The sequence below is a fragment of the Vanacampus margaritifer genome, chromosome 17 (assembly GCF_051991255.1).
Source record: "Vanacampus margaritifer isolate UIUO_Vmar chromosome 17, RoL_Vmar_1.0, whole genome shotgun sequence".
NCBI classification, from domain to species: Eukaryota; Metazoa; Chordata; class Actinopteri; order Syngnathiformes; family Syngnathidae; genus Vanacampus; species Vanacampus margaritifer.
The window spans coordinates 7,369,555-7,396,381 of record NC_135448.1 but is presented as its reverse complement, the minus strand read 5'-3'; the positions used below and the strand labels follow the sequence as shown (position 1 = coordinate 7,396,381).

General features: G+C 41.7%; 2 protein-coding genes across 4 annotated transcripts; both read left to right on the top strand.

The window, feature by feature from the left end:
* Positions 1 to 1,896: 1,896 nt before the first annotated feature.
* neu1 (neuraminidase 1) lies at positions 1,897 to 8,130 on the top strand. The gene is made up of 7 exons (XM_077549614.1): positions 1,897 to 2,119; positions 2,660 to 2,849; positions 3,598 to 3,860; positions 3,936 to 4,118; positions 5,464 to 5,683; positions 5,898 to 6,134; positions 7,327 to 8,130. Exons 1-6 carry the CDS (start codon positions 1,916 to 1,918, stop codon positions 6,116 to 6,118), a joined length of 1,281 nt encoding a protein of 426 aa, XP_077405740.1. The 5' UTR covers positions 1,897 to 1,915; the 3' UTR covers positions 6,119 to 6,134; positions 7,327 to 8,130.
* A 488-nt stretch (positions 8,131 to 8,618) lies between these two features.
* Positions 8,619 to 26,359, top strand: prrc2a (proline-rich coiled-coil 2A). Of its 3 annotated transcripts, none has more exons than XM_077548103.1 (17): positions 8,619 to 8,725; positions 13,367 to 13,518; positions 14,629 to 14,806; positions 14,918 to 15,029; positions 15,122 to 15,203; positions 15,288 to 15,431; positions 15,512 to 15,753; positions 15,866 to 15,954; positions 16,197 to 16,348; positions 17,312 to 17,414; positions 17,487 to 17,640; positions 17,969 to 18,061; positions 18,286 to 18,832; positions 18,920 to 19,173; positions 20,059 to 20,344; positions 20,422 to 20,644; positions 20,760 to 26,359. In XM_077548103.1, exons 2-17 carry the CDS (start codon positions 13,404 to 13,406, stop codon positions 23,809 to 23,811), a joined length of 5,826 nt encoding a protein of 1,941 aa, XP_077404229.1. In that variant the 5' UTR covers positions 8,619 to 8,725; positions 13,367 to 13,403; the 3' UTR covers positions 23,812 to 26,359. The 3 variants fall into 3 exon arrangements, with proteins under 3 accessions (XP_077404229.1, XP_077404228.1, XP_077404230.1); XM_077548102.1 differs by lacking the exon at positions 8,619 to 8,725 and adding an exon at positions 8,736 to 8,902; XM_077548104.1 differs by lacking the exons at positions 8,619 to 8,725; positions 17,969 to 18,061 and adding an exon at positions 8,736 to 8,902.
* The last annotated feature ends 468 nt before the right edge of the window (positions 26,360 to 26,827 follow it).

Here is a 26,827-nt window from a genome sequence, read left to right as displayed (position 1 = left end):
ACCAACCACAGATCAGCTTGCGAACATCACATGATCAATCTCAGAAAACAGGTGAGCCGTGATTGTTCGTTACCTAAGCCCTGAGCAACTAAGATGCAATTTTCAGTCGACATCGAATGGCAAAATGGCCTCCCTTGTCATGGATAATAACAGGTGGATTTTGCTGCTTTATTTATATATAGTGAGTGAGTGAGTTAGTGAGTTCAAATAGATACACAAGGTTGTAAAAGCTATTGTTTCAGAATCCATTCCAAGAATGACAAGTAGCTAAAAGGTTTCACAGAAATTCAAATTCCCAACATACTTTCAAAACCAGAGGCAACATTTTCTTCTTCTATAAGTTAGGTGTATTATTCTGTATTTCTTTATCAAAGAGTAAACGTTGGCACATGTGTTTGCTTTAGCTCTTGTTTAGCTCGTTATCAGCCCTTTAGACTTTATTTTTACCGTTACGTTGATAAAACTGTCCCAGGCACATTGAGATCCAGACAGAGTTTTTCACATGTTGCCTTTACGTATCGTCATAATAGACCCAGACATTCAGCTTTAATTTAAGAGTTTCAGCCTTTAATGCAGTGTACCTCTGTTTTCATGGGCTCAAAGATATTTAGACAACTCATAAGAGCTTAATGGGCCATTACCTTGTTAATAAAAGATACATATAACTTCAAGTTATTCAAACGGTAATTGAATGTGAAGCATTTTCATCCTGGTACTTCAAATTATGTTTATATTTTCAATACAAAGCTCACAGTTGACGCTTTACCTTTATTTCCAAACCATTATGATGTATAAATGCAAATAATAAAAAATGCAGTGTCATTGGCCAAATACTTCTGCACGATTTTAACAAATACAATTGGCATGTGATTTTCCCCTTCACCACATTAATGTGTATGTGCTTGTTTACATTTTAGATGGAGACCTTCACTAGCATTCCTTGAAACATATTGAGCTCAAATAATTGTCTATCAATTTTGTGGGCATTTTCATCCTTTATATGATTTTTATGATTACTTTCTTATTTTACTTATGTTACTTCTACAATAGCTGGTTACATTTAGTAGGCCTAATTCATTCCAGAAATGCCCGTTTTCTACTCCGTATGTGCATAGTTTTTATATTATCATATTATTTTGCTTTCTATTCTTTTTGTTTTGCTATATTTGCTCAAAAGTGCTGCGGATTTCAATTGTGAATGAGTTATTAATGTATTACAGTATATTGTATTGGCCTCTCATTGTGTGTCCAGTTAGGGGTCCTTGTTTGTTTTAGGTTCCTTTACTGCCATCGTGTGGTAAAATTATTTAGAAACCATTAGGGCAGAGGTGGGCAATCTCGGTCCTCGAGGGCCGAAGTCCTGCAGGTTTTGGAGGTTTCTCACTTCCAACACAAGCTGATTCCAATCAACAGGATCGTTATCAGGCTTATGCAGAGCTTGCTGATGAGCTGATCATATATCAGCTGTGTTGGAGAAGCGCAACATGCAAAACCTGCAGGACTCTGGCCCTCGATGCCCACCTCTGCATTAGGGTCTTATCTCTAAAGCAGTCCTAATCGTTGTCATAGTGTGACAAATTTGGCTTCGCCTGGTTATTTATTTTTGATATATATTTTTTGATTTTTACACCCCAGTCAAGCGTGACAGAAAGTTCCATACATGCAGTTTACAATTAAGTTTATAATAGTAATAATAATCATAATAATGATAATTATAATAATATTATGGTTGCCATTGCATGTGTGTAATTTACAAAAACGTGTGCAATGAACTTTTTTTAGTCTTAAAATAAATATCTATCGCATTTATCAATCTAATTCAACAATATCAAAAACACCCTCTATTTCCGGGTTTAGGCTCACGCTGTGATCATGTGACCGCCCACCTTGGTCACATGAGCCAATACTCTTGCTGATGATTCAGGGTCACAATGTGGACCGGCTGAATACTGATTTTTATTTCGTTTATATTTTGAAGCAGTTCTCGCCACATGTATATTGGTTTTCTGCTCCAACAGTAGAAATGACTTTCGTACGGGGATGGAACGTTAAAAGAGGAAGTGTGCTAGCGACAGCACTGTCGCTATTACTTCCCGCTGTCATCATTTGCTCTGTCACGGTAAACCATAACAATCTTTACTTGTCGAAAATAACAACGTTTAAGTAGTATTATAGTGTGTTTAACTTAACGCATATTTCTTTCTTAGTTTTTTTTGTGTTGTTTTTTTTTTTGCTTTGTTTTTTGCTACTATTGCCGGTACATAACAACAGGTTTATAGCTAAACTGCACGCAATGAACTAGTCTTAAGTACCACTTTAAAAAAATATGTCACGGGGCACAAAAAAACACGCTCAATTACTGCTGTACTTCCCAGAAGTGTTTGTTTTTATTTGTAATTTTTTCCTTTCGGACAATCATAGAGACAATTTACAACATTCACTTTTCTGTTATATAAAGTTTTTATTTTTTTTACGATAATTAGGATTTACTACTGTATCAGCTCGTTAGCAGTCGTCTACAATATATACATGAGAGGATCCCTTGTTTTTGCATAATTTATGTTATTTGCTAAATTGAGACTATATACAACATGTGTCATCTTTTCCCTCTCTGCGTTGCCCTGCACAATTACTCAGATGCTTTGCTCTCTTGGTCCAGATCAAACCCCTGGTGTTTGAGGAGCAGCTGCTGTGGGTGAGCGGGGTGGAAGGTGAGGTGAGCACCTACAGGATCCCTCTGATCACCTTCACCCCCGCGGGAAGTCTGCTGGCTTTTGCAGAGGGCAGGAAATCCTCATCCGGCGATGTGGGAGCAAAGTTCATTGCGATGCGGCGATCCACTGATAAAGGTATCGTGACGGTGACCCCCTTCCACAACCCCCACCTGCTGAACTCTTATCAGACTTAGGATGGGAGTTGGATAAACATTCACTCTTGACCATTTATTGTAAACAAAATATAATGAGTAAAATAAATTGATTTTTGCTCCCTTAATAACAATATGAATTACTGGCAAGTGGCAACCAAGGATGTCAAATGCCCGACAATATTATGTCTTATAAAATTCAACATCAGATCATTCAGAAATCATCAGGGCACTTCTGGAGACTTCTTGGCTGCACTGTAAGAAAAGGGGGTGGATATTTTCTCATGCCCTACTTTTCAGTTTTTTATTTATATATTTTTTAATATATCATATAAATTTAATTCCACTTCACAATTGTGTCCCACCAATCCAATCTTACATATTTATGTGTGCGTTAATGAAAACATATTGGTGTTTAATGGCTGATTATTAATATCAGCTGATAAATTGACCAATCCATACGTAGTAAAGGGACATTCCTTTGAGGCCATCAAATACATACACATTTTGGAAAGTGATGACTATTGGTTTTGGAGAGGAAACTCAAACTACTAAGAGGAGGAAAACAAAGGGGGAAGTTTGCATCATCACCTGTTGTCAGCTTACAACGATATTGTGACATCTCTTCCCCTTTGAATGTGTGAAGAAGACATTGGCTACCCGGCAGTGAAAACAAATGTTCTCGTAAAAAAATAATACCTGCAGAAATCTCCTCTCCTTCATCCCACTAGGATCCACATGGTCACCGACCAGCTTCATTGTCGATGATGGACTTCAGCAGGACGGCCTGAACCTGGGCTCGGTGGTGGTAGACCAGGAAGTGGGCTCAGTTATTCTGATCTACACAACCTGTTTCCACTTGTACCAGTGCCGACCCGCCAGTACCATAATGGTAGAAAGCAAGGATGACGGCCTGAGCTGGAGTTCACCCAAAAACCTCTCGGTCCAGCTAGGGGTCAAGAATTTTGCTCCTGGTCCAGGTTCCGGCATCCAGGTAAGAAGAGGTTGTAAAAAGAATAAAACTTAAATCTTGAGTAATTTTTCCATGACTTTTTATCACCCACAACAGAAACGCTATGAGCCAAACCAGGGCCGGTTGGTGGTGTGCGGTCATGGAACGATAGAAGGCGATGGTGTTTTCTGCATCCTGAGTGATGATCATGGACAGACATGGTTCAATGGTGCTGCGCTGAAAAGCATCCCTTACAACCAGCAGAAAAAGCCGCTAGACTTTAATCCTGATGAGTGCCAGGTACGCAGATCTGCTTAGCCTTTGCAGGGTTTAATTTACCTTGACTATGCCCCAACTTTTAAATTACGAGCCTTCGCTTGGTTGATTTTTGTTGGATTTTTGCAATCCAAATTTTGATTTACAAGTGTGGTTGATTTTTTAAATTAAAAATAAAGTAATTGTAGTTTTTTTTGCGATTGTGATTTGATGTGATTTAAAGATATATATCTTTTTTCCAATCAATTAATTAATCTGTATTACAAAAAACAATATCAAATTTATTATCCATTAATGTTTAGGTTTTATAGATTAGGCGTCTGTTAAAATAAAGGCAAATAAACTATGAAATCAAATTAAAGACAGTTTATTGATCTACTTCAATTAGACACTTTGACTTGCAGTCTTAAGTGTTCACTATGACAACTTCACAAAATTCCACCAAGCAAAAATAAATTAGCGTAAATAAATAAATAATCAATCAAACCTAGCGACCAAATGAAATGAAGTATTTTTTTCCCCCTCAAAATTGCAATTTGAAAATTGCATTCTACACCATTGCGATGTCAATTTGAATTTTTTTCCCCATTTTATTTATTTATTTTATTTTTCAATATTTTTATTCACATTTTATAACAATACAAAGACACAAAAAACAAACCCATACTAACCAAAACTAAATTTAAAAACAAAAACAGGGCCTATCTAAACACAATACTGAATAGCACTACTTTGTCCATTACAATAATCCTAGTTCAAACAGTCAAGGTGGATGGCAATTTTTTTTTGTCACTTTGAATTTACGCCGCCACTCGACTGAAGTGGGGGAAAAAACTGCGGGACAATTTCACTGTTGCACTTTCAACCATTTATTAAATCAGACAAGCAGCCAAAAACACAAATACAAATTGAAAACATTTGCAAGAAGCAGACATTAGACTGTGGAAGTTTCTCATTAGCAAGACTTATATCACTTCAGCTCGCTTCTTGTAGCAGCTTTTTCACATTCAGCCGGCTCGTTGAGAATTTGGAATGTCGACTGACTGGTAAATTGAGAAGCAAGCTGAAAAGTTTGACAGTTTCCTTCCACCGTTGGTGTTCACCAGCAGCTACTCGGGTTGCTGCCACATCGGTCTCTAATGTTCTGGCTTCAACTCCGAGCAAGCATCTTCACAATGGAAACTTTGAACTTGGCCCACTCAGATTGCATGTCCCTAACATCCCATGGGAGGCGGCATACCCCCCCCAAGGTGACAGATAGACTCCCCCAGTTCACCTTCCTGACTACATTATAACTAGTTGGAGGTGTGGAATAACCTTCACTATTAGCAATAGCATAACTAGCTTTTAATCTTCTGCTTTTCTGCAGCCATTTGAAATGACAGACGGAAGCATTGTTATCAATGTCCGAAACCAAAACAACTACCACTGTAGGTGTCGGGTGGTGGTGCGAAGCCGGGATGGAGGATTGTCCCTGCCCATAGACGACCTGTACTTCGACTACGAGCTTGTGGATCCCGCAGTGGCAGCCGGGGCCTTTCAGAAAGAGGGAGTGCTCTTCTTCACCAACCCGTCAAATGAGCAAAAAAGTAAGGGGCCAGTAAAGGTTAGCTGCATTTTGGAGCATGAAATTGTAAACATTAAAAGATATTTGCTCTTAAAGTGAAAGTTTCTGAAGACAACACATCATTTCTGAGAAAATGTTGATAAAAAAAAAATAATAATTACATTTTGACAACATCATGCCCAAAATTTGTCATATTGTACGTTTGTGATAATGGCTAACTGAACTTTTCCTCGTAGGAATTAATCTAACCTTACGTTGGTCACTGACTGACGGTAACTCCTGGGAGAAGGCGGCTCTGCAGATTTGGCCGGGTCCAAGTGGTTACTCCTGCATTACATCTCTGGATAGTGGCTCCGTGGACGACCGGAAACACATCTATGTCATCTACGAGAAGGGCACAAAAGACTATTTTGAGACGGTCTCGTTTGCCAAGATCCACCTGTATGGAGGCCGGTAATGCACATGAATCACAGGTGAGGTTAGACTTTTAAACATTTTACAAACTGAAGCACAGTGCGGTAGTAGTTCACACATCTGCTTTTTTTTTGGTTCTGAGGTAAAGAATTCGAATCTTGTCAAGATCCTTCCTCCGTGGAGTCATTTCTTGTCATGCTTGTCTGCCATCTAGTGGTGAATGGTGGTATTACAATTACAAACTATATAGTGGAACCCCGCAATTTGTGGGTGGTAGGGACTGGGACAGCCCACGAATAGAAAAGATTTGCGCATAATTGATGCCCATAGAAATATAAACTTTTTTTTGTTAACCCCCAAAAACGCTGATAAACCTCCACATTCTCTACGAAAAAGGGATGTTTTATCCCCTTTGAAAAGAACCCCAAAAGAAAGCAAAAAATATATTTTTCAAATATATTGAAAAAATTCAACTATTGAGTGAATTTGTGGGTGCCGAGCCATTCATATAGGGGGATCAACTGTAGTAGAGGAAACATGTTCAATCAAGGGACCATGGCATTTTTATGATTATAGTAATTAATTACCATTACTAATTGATTCTGGTGACAACACAACCTTTCTCATAAGAGCTAATAGCTGTATGACTCTTTTTATTGAATTTTACTGTTTTTGTTTTACGGTGTGACTCTAATAATACTCTTTCAACATTTACGCTGCACTCACAATGGCAGGTATCCAATACATGTTTTTTTATACATGACTTTATACATGATTTTTATACACGTTCAAAGAGGCCTGATTTGAACCTTAAGATACCGATCTCGTATGTGGGGTTTTCTATTTACACTGCCATCAATTGCCTAATCTGAATTGATAGATAAGACATATATATATATATATATATATATATATATATATATATATATATATATAATGTATTCATCCCATGAGGAAAATGTAAATGAATTAAATAAAATTAAAATGAAATATATTCACACATGTACACTTAACGTTAACAATATAGAAACAAACAAAGTACAAATAACATACAAGTGCATCGTAGAAGAGGAAATTTGAAACTCTACATCTAATCCCAAAATTTTACTATAAAAATAAATAGTGCCACGTTTGAGAGTAAAAAAAAAATACTGTGCTGACTTGTGTAACTGAATCATGCATCTCATATCTAGACTGACAGGCGAAGCAGAGTTGTCTGAATATGACTTTTTAATTACCTTTTTTTTTCAGGGTTTGACCACCCAAGGAAAAATGGAAACACTTTCTCAGTCTCAGGAAGGAACAAAAGGGAACCCCCGCCCCCCTTTATAATATAAAATATATGAAATGTGAACCCCTGCACCATGATACCCATAATTATCGAATCTATGTCTTGCTTCTATTCTTTATTGAACAAAAAACTGTCTTTATTAAGACTTTTTTTTATGAGAAAAAAAAACGTGTAGTAGGGTAAGTATACCCCTATGTTCCTTTGAGGCTGACCACCCAAAACCAAACCAGATGTTAGTTGAAAAGATTTTTTTTATTTTTTATTGTGACACCTACAATCACAGTCTGTATATGAATTTTCACTGTGCTTAGAGTTCAGTAGTATTAAACGAGGCTTTAATATTGCTTAGTTTATAAGGACGCATCCACTTTACTGGTATCTTACAGTGTGGTGCATGCTGTGTACTTGTGTTTCAGCTTTGTCCATTTGTGTAAAAAGGTCTTACATTCCATTTGATTGTAACAATTTCTTTACAAAACAAAATGATGCCATGGCCTTTTTGATGAATGTACTGTACACTTTGGAATATCCTTGAGTTGAAATGGTTTGCTTAAAACCATGGCTATAATATTTAAAGTGTGTACGTGTGGGTGATTGTTAGGGACCTGGAAGCCACTCCTACATATGATGCAATCAGTGTGTGGGGAATTTGTTTTACATTGTTTTATCATCTTAGCTATTTTCGGATTTGCTTCAATTCGAATGGACTCTTTGCCAACACCTCTGTGATCAACAGAAATAATAAATTGTTGTCAAAATATTCACATTTGTCTGATTCTGCTTTGTTTTTTCCATTCTTATTTTAAGAAATACAAAATACATCTATGGCATCATGTAGTGGAAAGTTTTTAACGTCACCGTTTTGACTTTTTAAAGAGAAAACTTTGAAGGTTAATGTCGCCCTTGTGTGTTTATTCTGGTTTGTACTTTGGAAGCAGACTAAAAATAACTGTCCTATAATACAGTATGTTTAAAACAACAGTCATCATGTTTGTGGAATTATATTTTTAGTATAAAATAAATCATGTTAGAATGAACATGACCTGGAATGCCCTCACTGTTAACAGTAATTTTCTCTGCATCATTTCGGCTTTTTTCAAGTTTATTTACAAAACAGAATAAGCATTTTTCCATTGCCGTGATTTATTCAGATTTATTAAAATGTTTGTTTTCTATTTCTAATACAGGATACAGTCGTTTATTATTATTATTTTAATCCCTCATCGGCTCTCAAACGGCTCCCATATCATGAAATTACCCAGTAGCCTTTGACAGCTTTTTAGGTGACGCTTCGATTTACACTTTTCTTCCCCCCACCCCCCTTTTCATTTGTTTTCGGGATAAAGAAGGGGAGTACAAGTAAGCAGCATAGTTTCTTTGTATTTATCCACTCACATCTGTGACGAAAATGCTAATGGGTGGTGTTTGACTATGCGGGGGAAATAACGTTGTTTCGCTAGCTAGGTCACTGTGCTAGCAAAGCTAATTTAACCTCATTCTGCGAATCAACCTCGAGACAAGTCGGGATAAGACCAGGTCAGTGACTGGAAATAGTTTTAGAATATATATATGAAGAGATATATATTCGTTGCGTTGTTTTGAGCAGAAATTGAATACACTATTGGAACAGAGCAGCGATGGAATTTTGTGAAGGAGCAGTCTTGGATGTTTTTTTTCCTCGGAAAGCGACAGCCTTGGTTGTTTCTAGCTTGTTTAGCCTAGCTTGCTAATGAATGTAGACAGTAGCTTTATTGTCTTATAAAGCAAATGTGGTGGAAGTCCAATACCAGACTCGATTTGATCTCGGTACAAGTTGCATGTGCTTTGCACAATTATCTGACCATATACGTTTAAAGTGTGTGGATAACGCCAAACATTATAGCAGGTTACTCAGTCAGTTTCAGACCAACGTGTATCTTTAGCTATTTCCGTGCCAGATTGCCATATATCAACGTTTGGACATAAGAGTAATGTTATTCACCTCTACGTGTACGAACAGAATATGTGTTTTTATCTTACTCCATGTCCAAACCGGTGTCGCTAAATGTTAACGGTAAAATCAACCGGGCCTGAGTCCAGCGCCATTTTGTTCCGTTCACTCATAAGTCTGTCAAAATTACAAGCGTTATATGACCGAACTAACGACTAGGAAAGCCCATGGGAACCGATCAACGTGTGATTTGTAAGAAAGCCCACTTGAATGGTGTGAACAGCTCGAAGTGGTACTGCAAGTATTAAAATGCGTTATGAAACATCAACGCAGTCCCCCTCCCAATGCGAACATGGATGGCCTGCCAGTTAGCTCCGGCTAGCATCAGTGCTACAACTAAAACATTCAATCGAAGTCGTGTTAACGATTTGGGGGTTATTTTGGGGGTTATCAAATGATGCCGCTTTTGTTGGCGGCGCATTGACGACTGCGTTGAGTTAAAACCTCCAGAATATTGTTAGGTAAGGCCTGCCGACGCTGCGGATAGTCCAAGGCTTTGTATAGCGAGGCTGCTGGCCCCTTTAATCCCATATAGTTGACCACGGCCTAATTTTCTAATCTCATCTGGCCATTTACACACGGTACATGCATACAGTGACACCATCGGCTGTGTTGTTTGTTGTGTTGTTTGGTATAAACATCACATAATCACGCACACACTATATGGATATTTGTGCAAAGTTGCATACATTTTTTTTTTTTTTTTGCATATAGATGTTTGTTTTCATTGTTTTTCACTTTTTGTTTGAAGTGGCGTTGCTCAGGAATGATATCCCAATGTAGCTGTTAATAATGTTATAGGTACATTTGACAGGTACATAAAATGTCAATGTAATCTGATAAGGCAATTACCATTGAGTCGTAGTTTCACTTTTGATTTACATTAGTGTCTTGACATCATCCCACTCAAAATATTCGTAGAGCAAATAATCTTTCACTGTTGAAATTAATGGAAATTCCATTAATCCTAGGACGTATAATACATCATGAAAACACATGCGAGAAACTGTTTTACAATTTACTGATAGACAATTTACATAGGTTGCTGTATAATTAGTCTTTTTTTTTGCAAGAGGTAAACAATATATTCATGTGCGTAATATGTATTGTTATAGTAATGTGGTTTCATCCAAATGGTTCCAAATTTCTAAGCAAATTTAGTGAAAATGCGCAAAACGATCATGCAACTTATGCCTGTTTCCATGCAGTGTTATTTTGAGAATATTGAGAGGAGGAGACTGTGCCATAAAATGACGTCAACAAAATATTGTTAGCTTTTTATTATTATTAATTACTGTAATATTACAATTTCTTCATCCTCCCCCAAACATACCTTACTTAATCGTCCGCCGCCATTTTTTGTGACTACAATATGTATGTGTGCCGTCATATCTCGTCAAAATGTGCAACGTGGTATCTGGCCTTGTCACCGTTTATTCTCAAAATTTATTTCTATACACAAGATTTGCATTTTTCTTTTATCAATACGCTGAAAAATCCTCCCCTCCAAGCGTAAAAACATTAGGTGGGTTTCCATCCACCTATTTTTAATAAACATTTCAAGAACTGTGAAAATAAACCTGGATTAAAATGCTCGACTTTTTTTTAATGTACCATTTCCATTCAGTTTTATTTTCACAGTTCTTAAAATGTTAATTAAAAATAGGTGGATGCAAAGAAACCCATCCAATGTCTGTATGTAGGGGTTTGCGATATTGTCATTGATATTATCCTCAACTTTGCTTTCATGATGTCCAATTTTACATTATCGAGTATTACTATGATCTCGCTGCAGAAGTAGGATTTTGGAAATCATTGGGCAGGATTCATTCACATGTCTCGGGAGCGCCAGCCGAGAGGAATATGACAGAGTTTCAAAGTGAGGAAGTGTAATTGGAGTTTCTTGTTTTAGCAAATAATTTAATAGCTAGACTTCAGTCCACGTCCCTTGCTTGGAAATTATTCGGGGTTGGCGAGACAAAATAAAATCGTAATGTGTGCCGGAAGAGCAACCATATGAGGGATTACATGACTTCGCGACTCCACAACCACGACTTCCGCTAAAGAAAAGATAGCGCTGCGGAACACACTCAGAAAACCCTCACAAAGTTGAGTTTTTCATTGTTAAATATTGCCGCAGAATATTGTAAAATGTTTTGCAGAAGATGTATGAAGCAAAATGCTGTCTATCTATAATTGTTCTGTGAAGAGAGGACAGACTAACCCTAACCCTTTTTTTGAAAAAATATTGAGATTTTGTTTATAGTTTATATTGCCCACTCCTCTCTGTATGTTTGTATGTGTTGTTGTACCATTTGTCTTCGGATATTGTTTTTTTTTTTTTAAGTAGGCGGTTTGTTTTGTTAAAGTAGCTCCATAAATGCTGACATATCATGGCCCTTTTAAGTGTAAAGTCATTCAAAAATACATACTGTTATGTAATGAAGCGAGATCAACATTTGGGTAGATAATGTTTTTAGTTTCACTATTACAAAATCATCTGTCTCATGAATCATGTTAAGTGACAAATGAATGGTGGTAATGAGTTCACCTTTTGTTGATGCGCAGTCTTGGCACTTAGTTGCATTGGTGCAAACCGTCTTCAAAGCAAGATACAGAGAAAAACATTTGTTTCCATAGCAACTGTTTTTTTCTTCCTTTCCCCATTTTTTGTACAGTTATTCTTTGTGGGGATATTTAGTTAAGCAGATATGATACCTATGTAACGGCATAAATGGGATGATTTTAAACTAGTCCGCCAGTACCACAATACTCATCGTTAAGTAATGTCATTTGTCCATATCTTCTCAGGCTAGACAGAACCGGTCCATATGTAGAATAAAGTGTAGGACAAATAACACAAGAGGCTGTTTTGGGAGTGGCAACCTGTTCTACCATCAGCGTCATTTTAACTGCTAAAGGTCCTATAAGTTGTATAAAGAAATCATGTGCTTCGGCATACACATGAGAGAAGAGATCATCAGCATTTGATATTTGAAGACATTAAATGCCAAAAGGACAACGTGTGTTTGCTTAACGACCATTTTGTTTCCTGACTTAAAAATTTTGGGAAACCCTGAGTTGAGCATCCCTCGTTTTTTTAGATCTCGACCTGTGTGTGTGATTTGAATCACTACAGTTTGGACCATGATTCATCTGCCATCACCGTACTTGCCCTGAGCGAGGCCGGACGTTGCTAGTTGCCCATGCCCATCGCAACATGGCTGTAATCTCAAGACGTTTTGGGTGGTGTGGCGACGTCTCTCTGTGTTGCATAATGAGACTTTTAATGAAGCGTATCATGTCTGGTCTTGTGTGTGCTTGACGCAAGTGTTCGTAAAAGGTGATTTACTTTCCACGCTAACATAAAAATGTACATCTAATATTTGGGCAAAGTAGAGTCTGTGTGCATTGGGCAACATCTGGCCCACCCACAATTTTGACCGGCGCTCACAGAGTCTTTATAAAATCAAAATAAAACAAAATAGGCAGTGTGTTTATCTCGAAAGTGGTGCTTTAATTTGGGTGTGGGCTGTACAAGTGATGAAGCGCAAGCAGCAAGTTTTGTCTACAGTGTTACCAACTTGGTTACTTTCCGACCTTTATGGTGACTATTAAAAAAATAAAAATAAATAACAAGAAACATTCTTATTTCCTGTACAGTAGAGAAGAGTCGGACGTTTGTTCTGATAATTATTTGTGAGTTCCATCAAGGAATTGTTAATCAATTGTTGCAGTTGGTGTTCATAAAGTCAGATGATATTATGTGTTTATATGTAATTTAAATGTTGTTTAACATTTGTTAAAAAAAAAAAAATTATACAACATATTCCATATCAACACAATGAAGATGTTGAATTAACATAGTGCGGCCCCCAACAACCGTTTGTTTATCACGCCAAGCGTTTAGAATTACAGTACATAAGTATCTCCAGCTGTTCCATGAAGCTGTGTTATTGTTTATAATCTAACTGCCTCTTTGTAACATATTGCTGTCTCTTGCATCTCAGTCTCAGGGCTCACCATACTCGATGAGCGGACAGCGCAATGTCAGAGCGCTCTGGGCAAACTGCAAAGGGGAAGGAAGGCAAAACCAAGTATGCGTCTCTCAACCTGTTTGATACATACAAAGGAAAGAGCCTTGAAACACAAAAGCCTATTGGTGAGTATCTTGGCTTCAATGATGGCATAATGCAAAAGTGTTTTGCATCAGTCACACTTACACCTCAAGTATCTCACAAATATTTTTTCTTTCACTGAACTGATGTCAGCAGCACGGTGGACAACTGGTTAATCGACGATTCTAAATAGTCTGTCCAAGATTATGAATGGTCGTTTGTCTATATGTTTCCTTTGAGTGACTGGCAACCAGTCCAAGATGAACCATTCCTCGCTCCCAAAGTCAGTGGGGATTGGCTTCAGATCACTATGAAGATAAACAGTATAGAAAATGGATGGATAAATGAATTGATAAATTGTTACGTCAAGGAGTAGTGTGATCAGCTGGTGTCTCACATTATATTGAAAATCAAGGCAGTCCTTCAAAACTTGTGAAAAAGCAACCCAAAGTTAATCATTTGATCCTGGCTGCACTGAAGTATTGTTAGGTATGCTGAGGTCTCACGGGACTTCATGCGGTATAGTGGTTCAGATGTTGGATGATTTTTGCAACTTTTGAGGCATTTTCCCCCCGAAAATGCGTTAGAATGTTCCAATGATTATTCTGAGATGTATTTTTTTGCAATCCCTGCGATGTTTAGTAAACTGGCATAAATCTGCTTTACAACAATTTCAATTTAACATTTTTAACTGCCGATCTGTTTAAGACTTTGTGTTTACGTTACAAATTTGTAGTATCCAGTCTGCAGCATATTTATTGCCACATAGGACATAATTTTGAATGTAAGGTTTATCATGTGAGCTGATCCAGAGGTTTGCTTGTGAACAGTCTGTTTATTGAGCTTTGTCCCTGTAGTGCAAGCTTTATTTAGGATCTTGCCGTTTCCCTTCCAGCATAGTAAATCTATGCGATGTTGTGATGTTTTATTTTATTTTTATTTCAATCCCCCAGGACAAAATGGCTGTTTGAATCAGCACAGCTTCTCATTTTCAATTACAAAGTTTTCCCCTGCTTCAGCAGTATATCAGTTTCACAGTCGGCTGCTCCTTGTGTTACTTTTTCAATGACTATCAGACGTTCACAAAATTACGTTTGCTGGAAGACTATTTGTTCCTCGTCTCACCTAATGTATTTATTCCTTTCTCCAATCAGTTCCCCCCCGCCATGGCTTGCAGTCTCTCGGTAAAGTTGCCTCTGCCCGGCGTATGCCACCCCCTGCCAATTTGCCAAGTCTGAAGGCAGAGAATAAAGGCAACGATCCCAACGTCTCACTCGTTCCCAAAGACGGCACAGGATGGGCAAGCAAACAGGAACAAGCAGACCCAAAGAGGTAAATTGCACTTGAATAATATACACATTCTAAATATGTAAGTCTGACTAAAATCATAAATGATTTTTATGTTTCACCGACTATAACAACAACACAATGTTTTCCTTTCAGTACCGATGCATTGTCAGCACCGCAGCAGGAACCGCAGCAGCCTGTGGCTTCACAGACGCCTGCACCGACCCGCCCGAGAACCCCGCCAGCTTCAGAGGTGCCAACAGTCACAGTAAGTTACATGCACCATAATATCAATATTATCATTTCAGGTTGTAAGAGATCACAGTTGACGTGTGTCTTATTTTGGTGTGTCCTGCTCAGGCTATGGCCCCAGCTTCAACCCAGGCCGTAGGGGCAAGGTCCTGGGCACAGGCCAGTGTTACACATGGAGTACAAGGGGATGGTGGGTCTTTTTTTATGTATCACTCACACATGCGCACATAAGAATCAGCCTTTTATCCTATAGCTGTATCTTTGCTTTTTCCAGGTGGAAAGGGATCAAACCTACCGTCGCCATTCTCTCGCGAGGAATTTCCCACCCTGCAGGCGGCTGGCGACCAGGACAAAGTTGGCAGAGAACAGGGCACTGCAGATCAGTGGTATGGGCCCGGACCAAGCCTCCGCCCCCAGAGTAAGTGATGTTTCTTTCATCTCGGAGAAAACGTATCAGTATACAGAATTCTTCATTCAAATTCTGCGCCATCTGTGTAGACGTTACAAGCTGGCGGGACGGTGGGGGCCGAGGCCTGGCACCCACCCTCTCTGGGGAGGGGGCGGCAGAGGGTGGCAGCGGCGGGGCTTTGCTAATGGACGGGGCAGCCGGGGTCCCGCCTCAGAACTCGCAGTCCCTCGTGCCACCTAGGAACCCTCCCGCAGGCAGCCCCGCCTTACCCCTGCCTCAGCCCCCTGTCGGGCCTGGGTTTCCTCAATTCCGAGGGATCATGCCTCCATTCGTACGTTTCCTTTTCATTCACTTGATTTCAAGCAAATATAATTTCCTGCTCTTAATTTTCAAAGCATGGTGTAAAGAGTATGTCTTAATTGTTTGTTTTTTCTTTCTTCTAGATGTATCCACCATATTTACCCTTCCCGGCAAATTATGGTCCTCAAGGGCCCTACAGGTTTCCACCACCTGGCGAAGGTCCAGCTCCAAGGTATATGCTTTTTCAAATAGTTAATAAAAAAAAAAAAAAAAAAAAACTAACTGAAGTTGTATTCCGCTGGGGTTGACATACATTTACTGTAAAATGATTGCTGATTTTAGAAAAATGAATTCACCCAAGATCAACAATTTGCAGACAATGGTAGTCTGCCCACAAAAAAAATAAATAAAAAGACAGCATCACATGACATGTTCTGTACTCAAGTTGATGTAGCATTGTCCCGCCACTTTCAGGTTCTCTCGGTCGCAGGTTGGTCCTGACTGCAGGCCTCAGCTTCTCTCACGAGATGCAGGTGGAGAGGTGGTCAAGCGACCCTCCATCCTAAAGCAGGATGACCTCAAGGAGCTCGATGAGTTGGACCACGATGGAGATGAAGGCTGGGCAGGTCTGACTTCGCTCATTCATAATATTCTGCTGATCGATGATGGGGGGGTGGGGATCTTTGGAACCTTGGCATAGATTTAGAAGTATCTAAAGCAATGGTTCTTAACCTTGGGTTCGGTGAGTCAATCTTAGGGGTTCAGCGGAGGTCAAGACACACACCTAACTCATAGAATTTCTGATGATGTGCCATGCTTTGTCGTCATTGGCTGCAGGTGATCACGCTACATTTCTACAGTGCTGCAGGGAATTTAGTGCGCTCAGTAGTAGACTGTTGTGATTGTACGTCGTCTGATTCCTTTGTTATTGTGATTCATTCATACTAACTATGTCGAGCAAAAAAAGAAGGTGCTCGGACAAGTGTGCAATATGAATTCACATGTACGGTGTTCCACAAGGTTCCATTCTAGGGCCTCTGCCGTTTTCAGTGTCCTTCCATCTTAAAAAAGCAGTGGTGATTGTTTGTTTTTAAGTGCTCTATGAATATAGTTGAGTTGAGTTAAGTGAATGGGACTCAGTGTCCTAACTGCATGATTTGCAATGACAAATTGAGCAATTCTAGTCCAGCACAACTAGCTGTCTATCAGAACAGTTCCTTAAGATGCATGGAGATGGGGAATACAAGAACACAACACTTTCTGAATTTAAGATGATGAGAGCCAAATTTGATTAAAAGGCTACTCTCCCTGTTCATTTTGATCACCAGTAAACCCTATACCAATGTCTTGAATAAAAAAAAATAAATATATATATATATTTTTCAATAAAGAAGGGTTCCGTGAATGCACATAAAAACTGGTGGGGTTCAGTAACTAAGCCACTGAGCTAAAGTAAACATATTGATTTCATTTATGCAAGCATTTCTTATAGACTTTTAGAACAATCACTGAATTTTGGTAACCAAATATAGGCAAGGTTTCTCGAGGTGCTGCTCTTAATGGTTATTTGTCCCATTTTGGTTGAACAGGGGCACATGAGGAGATTGATTACTCCGCAAAGTTGAAGTTCAGTGATGACGAAGGAGATGAAGAGGGAGAAGAGGACACGACAGAGAGCAAGAATGATTCAAAGTCAGTTTGTGACCAAATAATTAAAAAAAAAAAAAGTAGTTGTTCAAAGCTAATTTAAAAAATATATTTTAGTGAGCAGCAGAAATCTCAAGAGGCCCTCTCTGCAACCTCATGCTCTCGAGCCTCAGACAGCAGCCCTCCTTCCAACACTGAGGATGGCCCACAGAACGCCTCCATCAAGCCAGGATGGGCTGAGGGTAGCCAAGGAGCACCATCCAACTACCAGGTAATTTAGCTGTGTTTAATGTTAAGAGGCTTAATTAGACTAATTTTGATAATTTTACAACTCTGGATTTCCTCTCCATTTTTGTTTACAGTTGTAGGTATACCTTCAAATTATTAGTGGGGTGTTGTAAGGCTAGACAGATGTGTTGTCTCTTAAAGCGTTTTATTTTTCATAGATTTAAAGACTACGTAATTAATAATTGGCCCAGACACAGTTTAAAAGGGGGAGGCCCAACATACCACACAGGCTTGTGGAAGTGTTTGTTTGCCTTTTTGTAAGTGTAAACCATTGTGGTGGAGTATGGCTGACGGTGTCTGCCTGTATACAGGGGCGCAGGCATGGACTGGGTGGTCAACGGGAGCAGCCCTCCCCCCCACCTGGGCCACTCGTCGGACAAGGGCCTCACTCCTTTTACCGACAGGTAGAAATCCTGACCGGGCCAAATCAAATAATTTCCACCATTTCTCATTCATGGGCCACAGAACCTATAAGTATTTCATATGCAGAATTTGCTTTTTGATATTTTTCTTTTTTTCTCATGTTTTATTCTTTGATAATAAAAAAAAATCTCTGCACAACAACAAAGATCTTAATATTCTATTAAGCGCCTTAATAGTGATAATAATTCTAACACAATTTGTTCAGGACCGGCCTCACAACCAGAGTGCGTCATTGGGCCCTGGAAAAGTAGGCCACGCCCAGCATCAGCCAGCAGCAGGGGGCCCTACCCCTCCTCCCCAGCCTGGAATGCTGGTCCATGGGGTCCCAGGGGACGACGAGGATGAGACATGGCGTCAGCGCAGGAAGCAATCTTCCACTGAGATCTCCGCTGCAGTTGAGCGAGCCCGTCGCCGCCGCGAGGAGGAGGAACGTCGGATGGAGGAGGAGAGACGCGCAGCCTGTGCCGAAAAGTTGAAAAGGCTGGATGAGAAGCAGCAACAGCAAAGCGGCAACGTCGGAGGAAGCGGTGGCAGTAAAACACCCAGCCTGGATGGGAATTCTACGGCAGCCACAGCTGGCAGCCCGAGTCCATCCTTGTCGGCCTCTGCGTCTTCCCCCAACATCAGCCAGCCGCCTTCGCCGTGTGTCGACCCTGAGGAGCCTCCTGTGCTGCCTGCGCAGTCGGGCACAGGTCTTGGTGTCGGTGACAGACAGCGGGCGAGCAGCAACAGCAGCTATGACTCGAACACAGGTACGCTCACACATAATAATGATCGGTCTGTATAATTAGTTTGAAGTTAAAAAACAACATACTCAAACAATTCCTTTTGCCATTCAGATGTCCAGCATTGTCCTCAGCCAACTGTGGCACAGCCACAGCCGCCTACGTTGGAAGTACCTTCACCCGTCGACAAAGAGGAGACTGCCTGCACTCCTCACATGCGAGCAGGAAGTGTAGGTGAAAGGGGGACGGAACCAGTGAAGACTGAGAATATTGGCGGGGGTTCAGGCCGTCAAGCAATCGTTCCTCCGGGCCAGGGTTACTCGAAGTACCAAAAGTCCCTCCCGCCTCGTTTTCAGAGGCAGCAACAGGTAAGAAAATTACTCTGGCGATTGATTGAACACGACTGTACCTATCTTTTAAATATGTACTGTTACTACATTTCAAGACAGTTGTCATGACCAAAATATCATGATTACTATGATATTAAGTCTCAAAACATTTCAAAACATGTTATTTTGATTACATAAAAAATACTAAATACAGAGATATATGTACTGTTTAGCATTAGGAATTGTAAACAGCAACAACCAAAGTGAATGATGCACAACACTTGATTCTCGTCATGGGAATAAAAAAGTATTTAGCTAGATGTTTTTCAATTTTAAATCAATGCATATACATTCGTGAACATAAACAAAATTCAATCAAAATGTTCAGAAATATGGTTTCAAGTTTTATTTTGAGTTGGCCATATTCACAAGACTAACGTTTAAATTCAAATTGGCTCTATTGAAGTTTTTAAAGGACATAAACACTTTATCTGGAAGTTAACCAAGGCCTATCTGCTACTCGTGGATTTCAGGTGTTCCCCATTTTCTGTCAACTGCAGGAAGAGGTGGTCTGTGATTGTAGTTTTCTCCATGGATCCACCTTTTTCATTGTTTATGGTATGGGCAACGTGCACACCCATGGTTGGACTTAAGAAGAGGTGGCAATCAAATAGCTCATTCACAGTCTGGATGATATTGCGAAAAATCTCCTTATTCAAAATTGGTCCGATTTTTCGCTAGTGTTGTTTTTGTTTGTTTTTTATTCGCTAGATGGGTCTGAATGCTCGCTAAATGTAGTGACAAATTAGTCACTTCGCAGCATTCCATTATCTCGCCAGCAAAAGGGCCACACACATTACACTCAGCAAGGTATTGTTGTGGTATGTTCATACCCCCAAACTCTGGTTCTCTTCATGTTGAAAGGAACAGCTTTTGAAGCAGCAGCAGCAGTGGCAACAGCAGCATAGCCAGGCATCCCAAAGCCAGATCTCACCGCAGCCCCAGGCACCACAAGGTCCTTCACCAGTTTCAACACCCCAGCCAGGACCTGGACCTAAGCAGGGCGGCCCATTATATCAACCCGGCAACTTAGTTCGTCCGCTTCCGATGAATTTTGACCCACGCTGGATGATGATGCCGTACATGGACCCACGCATGATGCAGGGACGCCCACCTATGGACTTTTATTCCACTGGCATGCACCCATCAGGTAAGAATATTTGTAATCCTTTAAAATATATCGATTTGGATCATTTCAGTTATGTAATTAACAAAAAAAATCATCAGGGCTTATTGGGCGTGAGCGGTCTGATTCAGGAGGATCTGGTTCAGACCCCTTTGATCGGCAACAACAGCATCAAGGGCACCCTCACCGTGGTACTCCCCCGATTGATCCTAAATTGGCCTGGGGGCCTGAGGTATTTCCTGGTGGAGGAGAAGCTTGCGGGATAAATCCCCCTCTGAGGCAGAGGCAAACGTCAGAGGAAGAGGATGTGGCCAAAGGGCCCAGGTATGGAGATGCAGTAGTTGTTTTAGGTTTTATTGGATTCATATTCTATTAACTTTGCGTCTTTCATTTGCTAATTGGCAATTATGTAAATGCATCTGTTTCATCTGCGATTTAGGAGTGACACTCCTCCACATCGCATACGAGAGGGTGGATTGGGCCCCATCAAGCAGCCCAACGCAAACTCTGGGCCGTCGAACCAGACGCCGCCTCCTGTCAATGCACCGGGCGGCAGCCACCCCCCTCATCATTACATGAGTGGGCGGGGCAACTACAACAACTTTCCTGATCAATGTGCAAGGATGACACAGCACCAGCAGCAGCAACAACAAAGAGGTGGTGAGCGGGGAACCCATTCCCATGGCTTCACCCATCAGGATGACGTCCCAGCCCGGGGATCTCAGTCAGGTCAGCTCTGGGGGGCTCCTCACCCTCATTACGATCGGAATGGCCGTGCAGATCATCCTAATGTAGATGGCAACTCCCACCTTCACCACCATCACAACCACCACCCTCAGCAGAAGCCTCACTACACTGTCCAATCACATAAGCACGAGAACAGCCATGACAGGGTAGCTGAAGGCCCACTGAAGAAAACCAACCCTTCTCCGCCACTCAACCAGCCCTCCCTATCATCCTCTTGCTCCTCATCTTCCTCTTCTGCTTCTACCAGAGAAGATGGTAATGTCAAGGCCACTTTGCTACATCACCATTCTCACAGAGAAGGTGAAGCTAGTGTTGGCCAAAATCTTGGTGAAAGAAGTACCGGTAGTACCAGCAGTGGCGGTCATGTCAAACATGAAAAAACAGGCTCTGCATATGCGCCGCATGCTTCCATGACCTCAAGCCCACCTCCTGCTCAACATGGCAGTCACTCCCAACCCCAGCACCATTCTCATCCAAGGTCAAACCAAAGAGGGATGCGGGATCACAAAACCGAGACCCAGTGGGGTCCTCGACCTGGCAGCACCAACGCAGGTGGTGCTTCCTCTCACGGCAGGAGGGCCAACATTGCAGGAAGTGGGAACAATTCCCGTGGCCCAGATGACGCCTCCCATGCTCCATCGGAGCACAAGCCTGCCAGCCAGGCAGGAGGCAACAATCCCAACAAAAGGGCAGGTCCAATCAAGAAGCCAATGATGAAAGAGGTAAAGAAAGAGGGAGAAGTTGATGGAGGAGAGAAATCAAGCCAAGGCTTTAAGGATAAAGAGAAGGAGGGTGGCCAAGCCACCTCAGGAAAGCAGGATGCCTCCTCCTCTCATAATACTTCAGCTCCATCGGGCAAAGAAGAGCCTGTTGTGACAATAAAACCCAGGAATAGCGGCAAAGAACGGCCGCCTGGAGGAGGTGGCGGTGGGTCAGGGAGATTACCAAAAGAGGTGGACGCCAGTTCTTCAGGATTTTCGGGATCCTCGTCCCGGAGGGACAGAGACCGTTCTTTTGAAAGGAGAGCCAACAATGCCCATAATCATGGAGTCTCCAACAAAGCCACCAGGGGCAGTCGTGGGCGAGGTGGAGAATTTTACGGCCGTGGCCGTGGTTATAGGGGTGCCTACACAGCCAGTGCTGGGCCTGGTGGTAGCAACCGCGGCAGAATGGCCGGAAGGAGTAGCAGAGACTATCGCGCATCTGTTGCTGTTGGCCACCATCACGATGTAAAGGGTGAGGGACCCGGTGGTCGGCACGGTCAAGATAGGCCCCGTCACAACCCGGCCAGAGCAAGGAATCGAAGCGAAACACGCAGCGAGGGCTCCGAGTATGAAGAAATTCCCAAGAGGAGGAGGGAGAGAGGCTCCGAGACAGGCAGCGAGAGTGGGGCAAGTGATCTCGGTCAATCGGACAAGGATGACACCCACAAAACCAACACCAAGAACGGCATCGAGAATACCAACACCACTACCAGCGGGAACGTTTCCTCTGCACCATCTAGAGGGTCACAGGCTCGGGTTTTCACCCCGAGGGGGGTGCCGTCGAGGAGGGGCAGGGGTGGTGGTAGCGGAGGAGGAAGCATCTACAGGAATAGCGGCCATGTTGGAGGACCGGCTGGGGGACACAGGGGTGCCCCCGGTTCAGCCTCTCACGGGGGGCCCTCAAGGCAGCCAAACTCTGCACGAAGGCAGCAAGCCCCATCACAAACCTCAGGGCACAAGGACTTGGGCAGGGGAGGGCCTCCTTTGGAGAAGAAGGAGAAGGCAACCGATGGAAATCAAGCTCAAAGTCATGGATCCAATCCATCACAGTCCTCAGTCTTGGCTGCGGCTCCGACCACTCAAGCCTCCACTGACAACGGAGCTGTTCTGACCCAACAAGCTTCAACCAACCCTGCGTCGATCACTGGCGGGCCAAATTCAGTCCCCCCTCCCACTAACCGCGGGTTCCCTCCCGGTGGCTTCGAGCGACCCAAGCGTCGCCGCCACATGCGTTCCCAACATCAGCAGGACAAGCCTCCTCGCTTCCGGAGGCTGAAGGAACGAGAGAATGCCGCGCGGATCAACGGCGGAGTCGGCGTGATAGGAGGAGGGAGGCCCTCCTCCCCTTCCGTAAACTCGGTTCAGGACAGTAACGGAACCGCTGTCTCGGCGACGTTGATCAGTAATGCCCAGAATGCCAACCACAACACCACCCTTACAGCTAACAGTGGCAGCGGGCACCTCGGCAACGCAAACAGCCACCACCATCAGCACTTCAACCAGGGCGGCACAGGACCCGCCCACCCTCAGCACCACCACAGCCACGGAGCAAAGTCCCCGGATTTCACCAACCAGAACTCGGACCAGGCCAACGAGGAGTGGGAGACGGCCTCAGAGAGCAGCGACTTCACCGAGTTCCGAGACAAAGAGGGAGGAGGAAAGCCGTATTCTTCGCACCATCACCACCACCTCGGGAAGGGAGGTGGAGGAGGCGGTGGTGGCGGCGGAGGAGGAGGAGGAGGAGGAGGAGGAGGCGCGGTCGAGCGAGAGATAGCCGGCAAGGAGCCTCAAGGTAATAAAAGAAGCTTTTCGAGCCAGCGTCCTGGCATGGAAAGGCAAAACCGGAGGGTTAACGTCGGCGGGGGCGGAGGCAGAGGCCCTCGAGGTCCACCTGGTGGTGGCTCGGGTGGGACAGGAAATGGAGGCGGCAACCGTGGAGATAAGCGGGGCAACTGGCCCTCACCGAAAAATAGGAAGTGATCGAATATGTCAAAACATTTTGGCTGAACTGCACTCACTTTCAACCCAACTCTTCCAAAATTTTTTTTTTACCCTGTTTTGATGATTTCATGTTTGCATCCCTAAACATATTAGTGTATTGTACAGTATACGGAGATGGTATTCTACGTTCACACCAGTCAACTTTCTCCCTTCTTGCATCAGTCTGCTGTTGACCGTCCTTTCTTGTATATTTTCTCAGTTGGTTTCATCTTATTTCCGTTGAATCGTGCCCCCTTTGCCCCTAACACGCATATAGTTCTGCATTGAAAATCCACATTGTTTTAAATTGAGGAATTCACATAGCTACACATACAAGCACAATATAACATCTTCAAACATGTAGAACATGTGTAGTCGTGGATGTAAAATGATTGGCAAAACGTGAAATTGGGCAAACTTTTATATTCATGTACGTGTGTATATTTCTACCACACTTTGGCCTTTGGTGGTGTACAGTAGTCCAGTTCTGCACGGCTTCCCCTTACAAAGGGGAAAAGCGCAGCTTCAGCTTAACAAGAAGAGAGTACCAGTGTATCATACAAGTATCTTATATTTGTTTTCAGGAGAGTTGTCAATTCACTTTCAGCCACACAAGAGATGTTAAGTGTGTATGTGTGTGTGTGAGTGTGTTTTTTTACAAAGTGGATCGGTAAACAGCTCCCATTCTCTTATTTACTTTTTCTTTGTCTCCCAGGTCTGAGCTTTTCAGTTTTCTGCAAAGTATGTAACTGTGATAGGACCCCGTGTACTACTGTCACTAGGTTCGTCTTTTTATATCCTCGTACTGTTGCTTGTGTAGATGCTGTTTTATTTCCCTTTCTCGCTTTCATGTCAACCTGCGTTGACGTTTCATTTAGATTGATCTTCTTTTTATTATTATTATTATTATTATTATTATTATTATTATTATTATTAAGAAAATAAAGGCTTTTTCTGCCTCACCGTAGCATCCTTGTTACCTGCAGAAGCTCTGGACACTGCAAAAATACTCCCCGATGGACAATAGTTTTCCACTTTCATTGGTTTAATCAGACTCCGTTAATTACTTGACAGCTTTATTTCTCAAGTTACTTCCTCTGAGGTTTCCATTTTTGTATTGAAGAATTCTCTTTAAAGTGGAATGTCTTTGTTTGAGGGGGAAATTAGTTTGAGGTCATGATAAAAAACACGTTTCACAAATTGTTGGTTTGTTAAATTGTAATTGTTTTGGTGGGTTGGTTATGTTGTAAAAAGCACTCCTTGTAGTATAAGAAGAAGAAAAAAAACTTGGTTGCTGTTTTTCTTTTTTGTTTTGTTTTTTCCTCATTTAGTAGAGCAAGTTTTATGTGATGCAACAAAGACAGGTACTCTGTCTGGGCCCAGAGTACGCAGCTATAGGTCGAGTATTACATTTCCTCTGCTGTTGTGCATGCTGTGATGCACCCTGTGCTATTACTATTCGGACTTGTCACTGCAACAAGGACTACCAGGAGCTCCTTATCTGACTGGAGGGTTTTTCAAAAGTTTTAAAAAGGAGGTCATCTGAGTCACCTGTAACGGATGGCAAGAATTCAACAACCAGGATTTGTTCAGGAAATATTGGATTTGAAACACTTGTTAATCACGCAGTAGACAGACCTGCACAGTTTGGAGAGAAGGTGAACTTTACTACTCCTCTGCATCGATTCACTGCTGTAAGTTGGGGTTTTTGTTTGTTTACTGACAGTAACAGTTTAACGGGGATGTTGCGAGTAGGGCATTTGGTGATTTGTGAGCGTGCGCGACTGTGTGATGTGTTTGGTATGTGTGCGTTTTCTGGTATCTATATTGTAACGGGAACGGCAAGGACCAGAGGGTAATGAGAATGGCGCCACTTTCTGCCTGCTTTGCCCACACTTAATTGAACCCATGTTACCACATCTGCTGCTTTAAAAGAAAAACACCCACGGCGATGCATTCAGCTCTGCATCCAGCTCTGCATCCATACAGCACATTCATCTAAATGAACAAGCGGTGGAAGGAATCACTGTTTTTGTATAGTTTAATACAGTACATAAGCAGGCAAGCGATGCATCTTCTTTCCACTAGAACTTCAAGCATGAATTCACAGCCATGTGTGCAGCTTGCCTTGCCTGTCACTGGTTTCTGCATCGCTAGCTGTACTACGGAGACTGGCTCGGCGAGTCCGCCATCCCTCATTAACTTTTTGATATTGATGTGCTCATTATTGTATGTACCCATGCTAAAAGAAAAAAAGTAGTGTATTGAAATAACTCAAAAAGATTGTACTGTTTCCAGCATTACAGAGGTACCTGGAGTGGTCCATTTTGTTTTAGCATTTATGGTTTTATTAATTGAGCCGTAATATATGCACATGTATGTATATTGGTATGTATCTTAAGTTTTGTCGACCCCAACTTACATTCCCACCAACAAATGATGCCATTTTTAGTTCAAGGGAGCAATGTACAAGCAGAGAAGTGTCTTATTATAATAAAGTTATACAGAGAAGGCAAAGTTAAATAAACTACTTTTGATTGAATGGAAATACGGAGTGATGTCTTGTTCCTTATTGCATACCATTTTTTGCAGGTCAGACATATTTAAGAACGATGTCATCTGCAAGTGATATTCCCTTATAATTACAGAATATCTTCAATTTTAACAATTGTGTATTTTCCACACCTTTGGACAATTTATATCTTCACTTTATTTTAAGTAGCATTAGTATTATTAGTATTTTTTTTCTCAATTGCCAAAATTAACTCATTAATTCAAACACATAGGAAAAACACGACGGAAATGTTTTTTTTCTGTGGTGACTACAGAGTCCGATAGGTACGTATAACAAAAGCTTAGCGAGTTAAGAATTGTGATGTCATGACAACTTTGATAAAAAAAATAGGCTGTCTTGCCCGAGGATAAAAAGCGTTGGCCAGAAGTGATTCACACCGTCCATCGCCTTGGCTCCAAGAATTCATCGAGGCCCAGAAGCGTGATTATCCAGTTTTCGTCT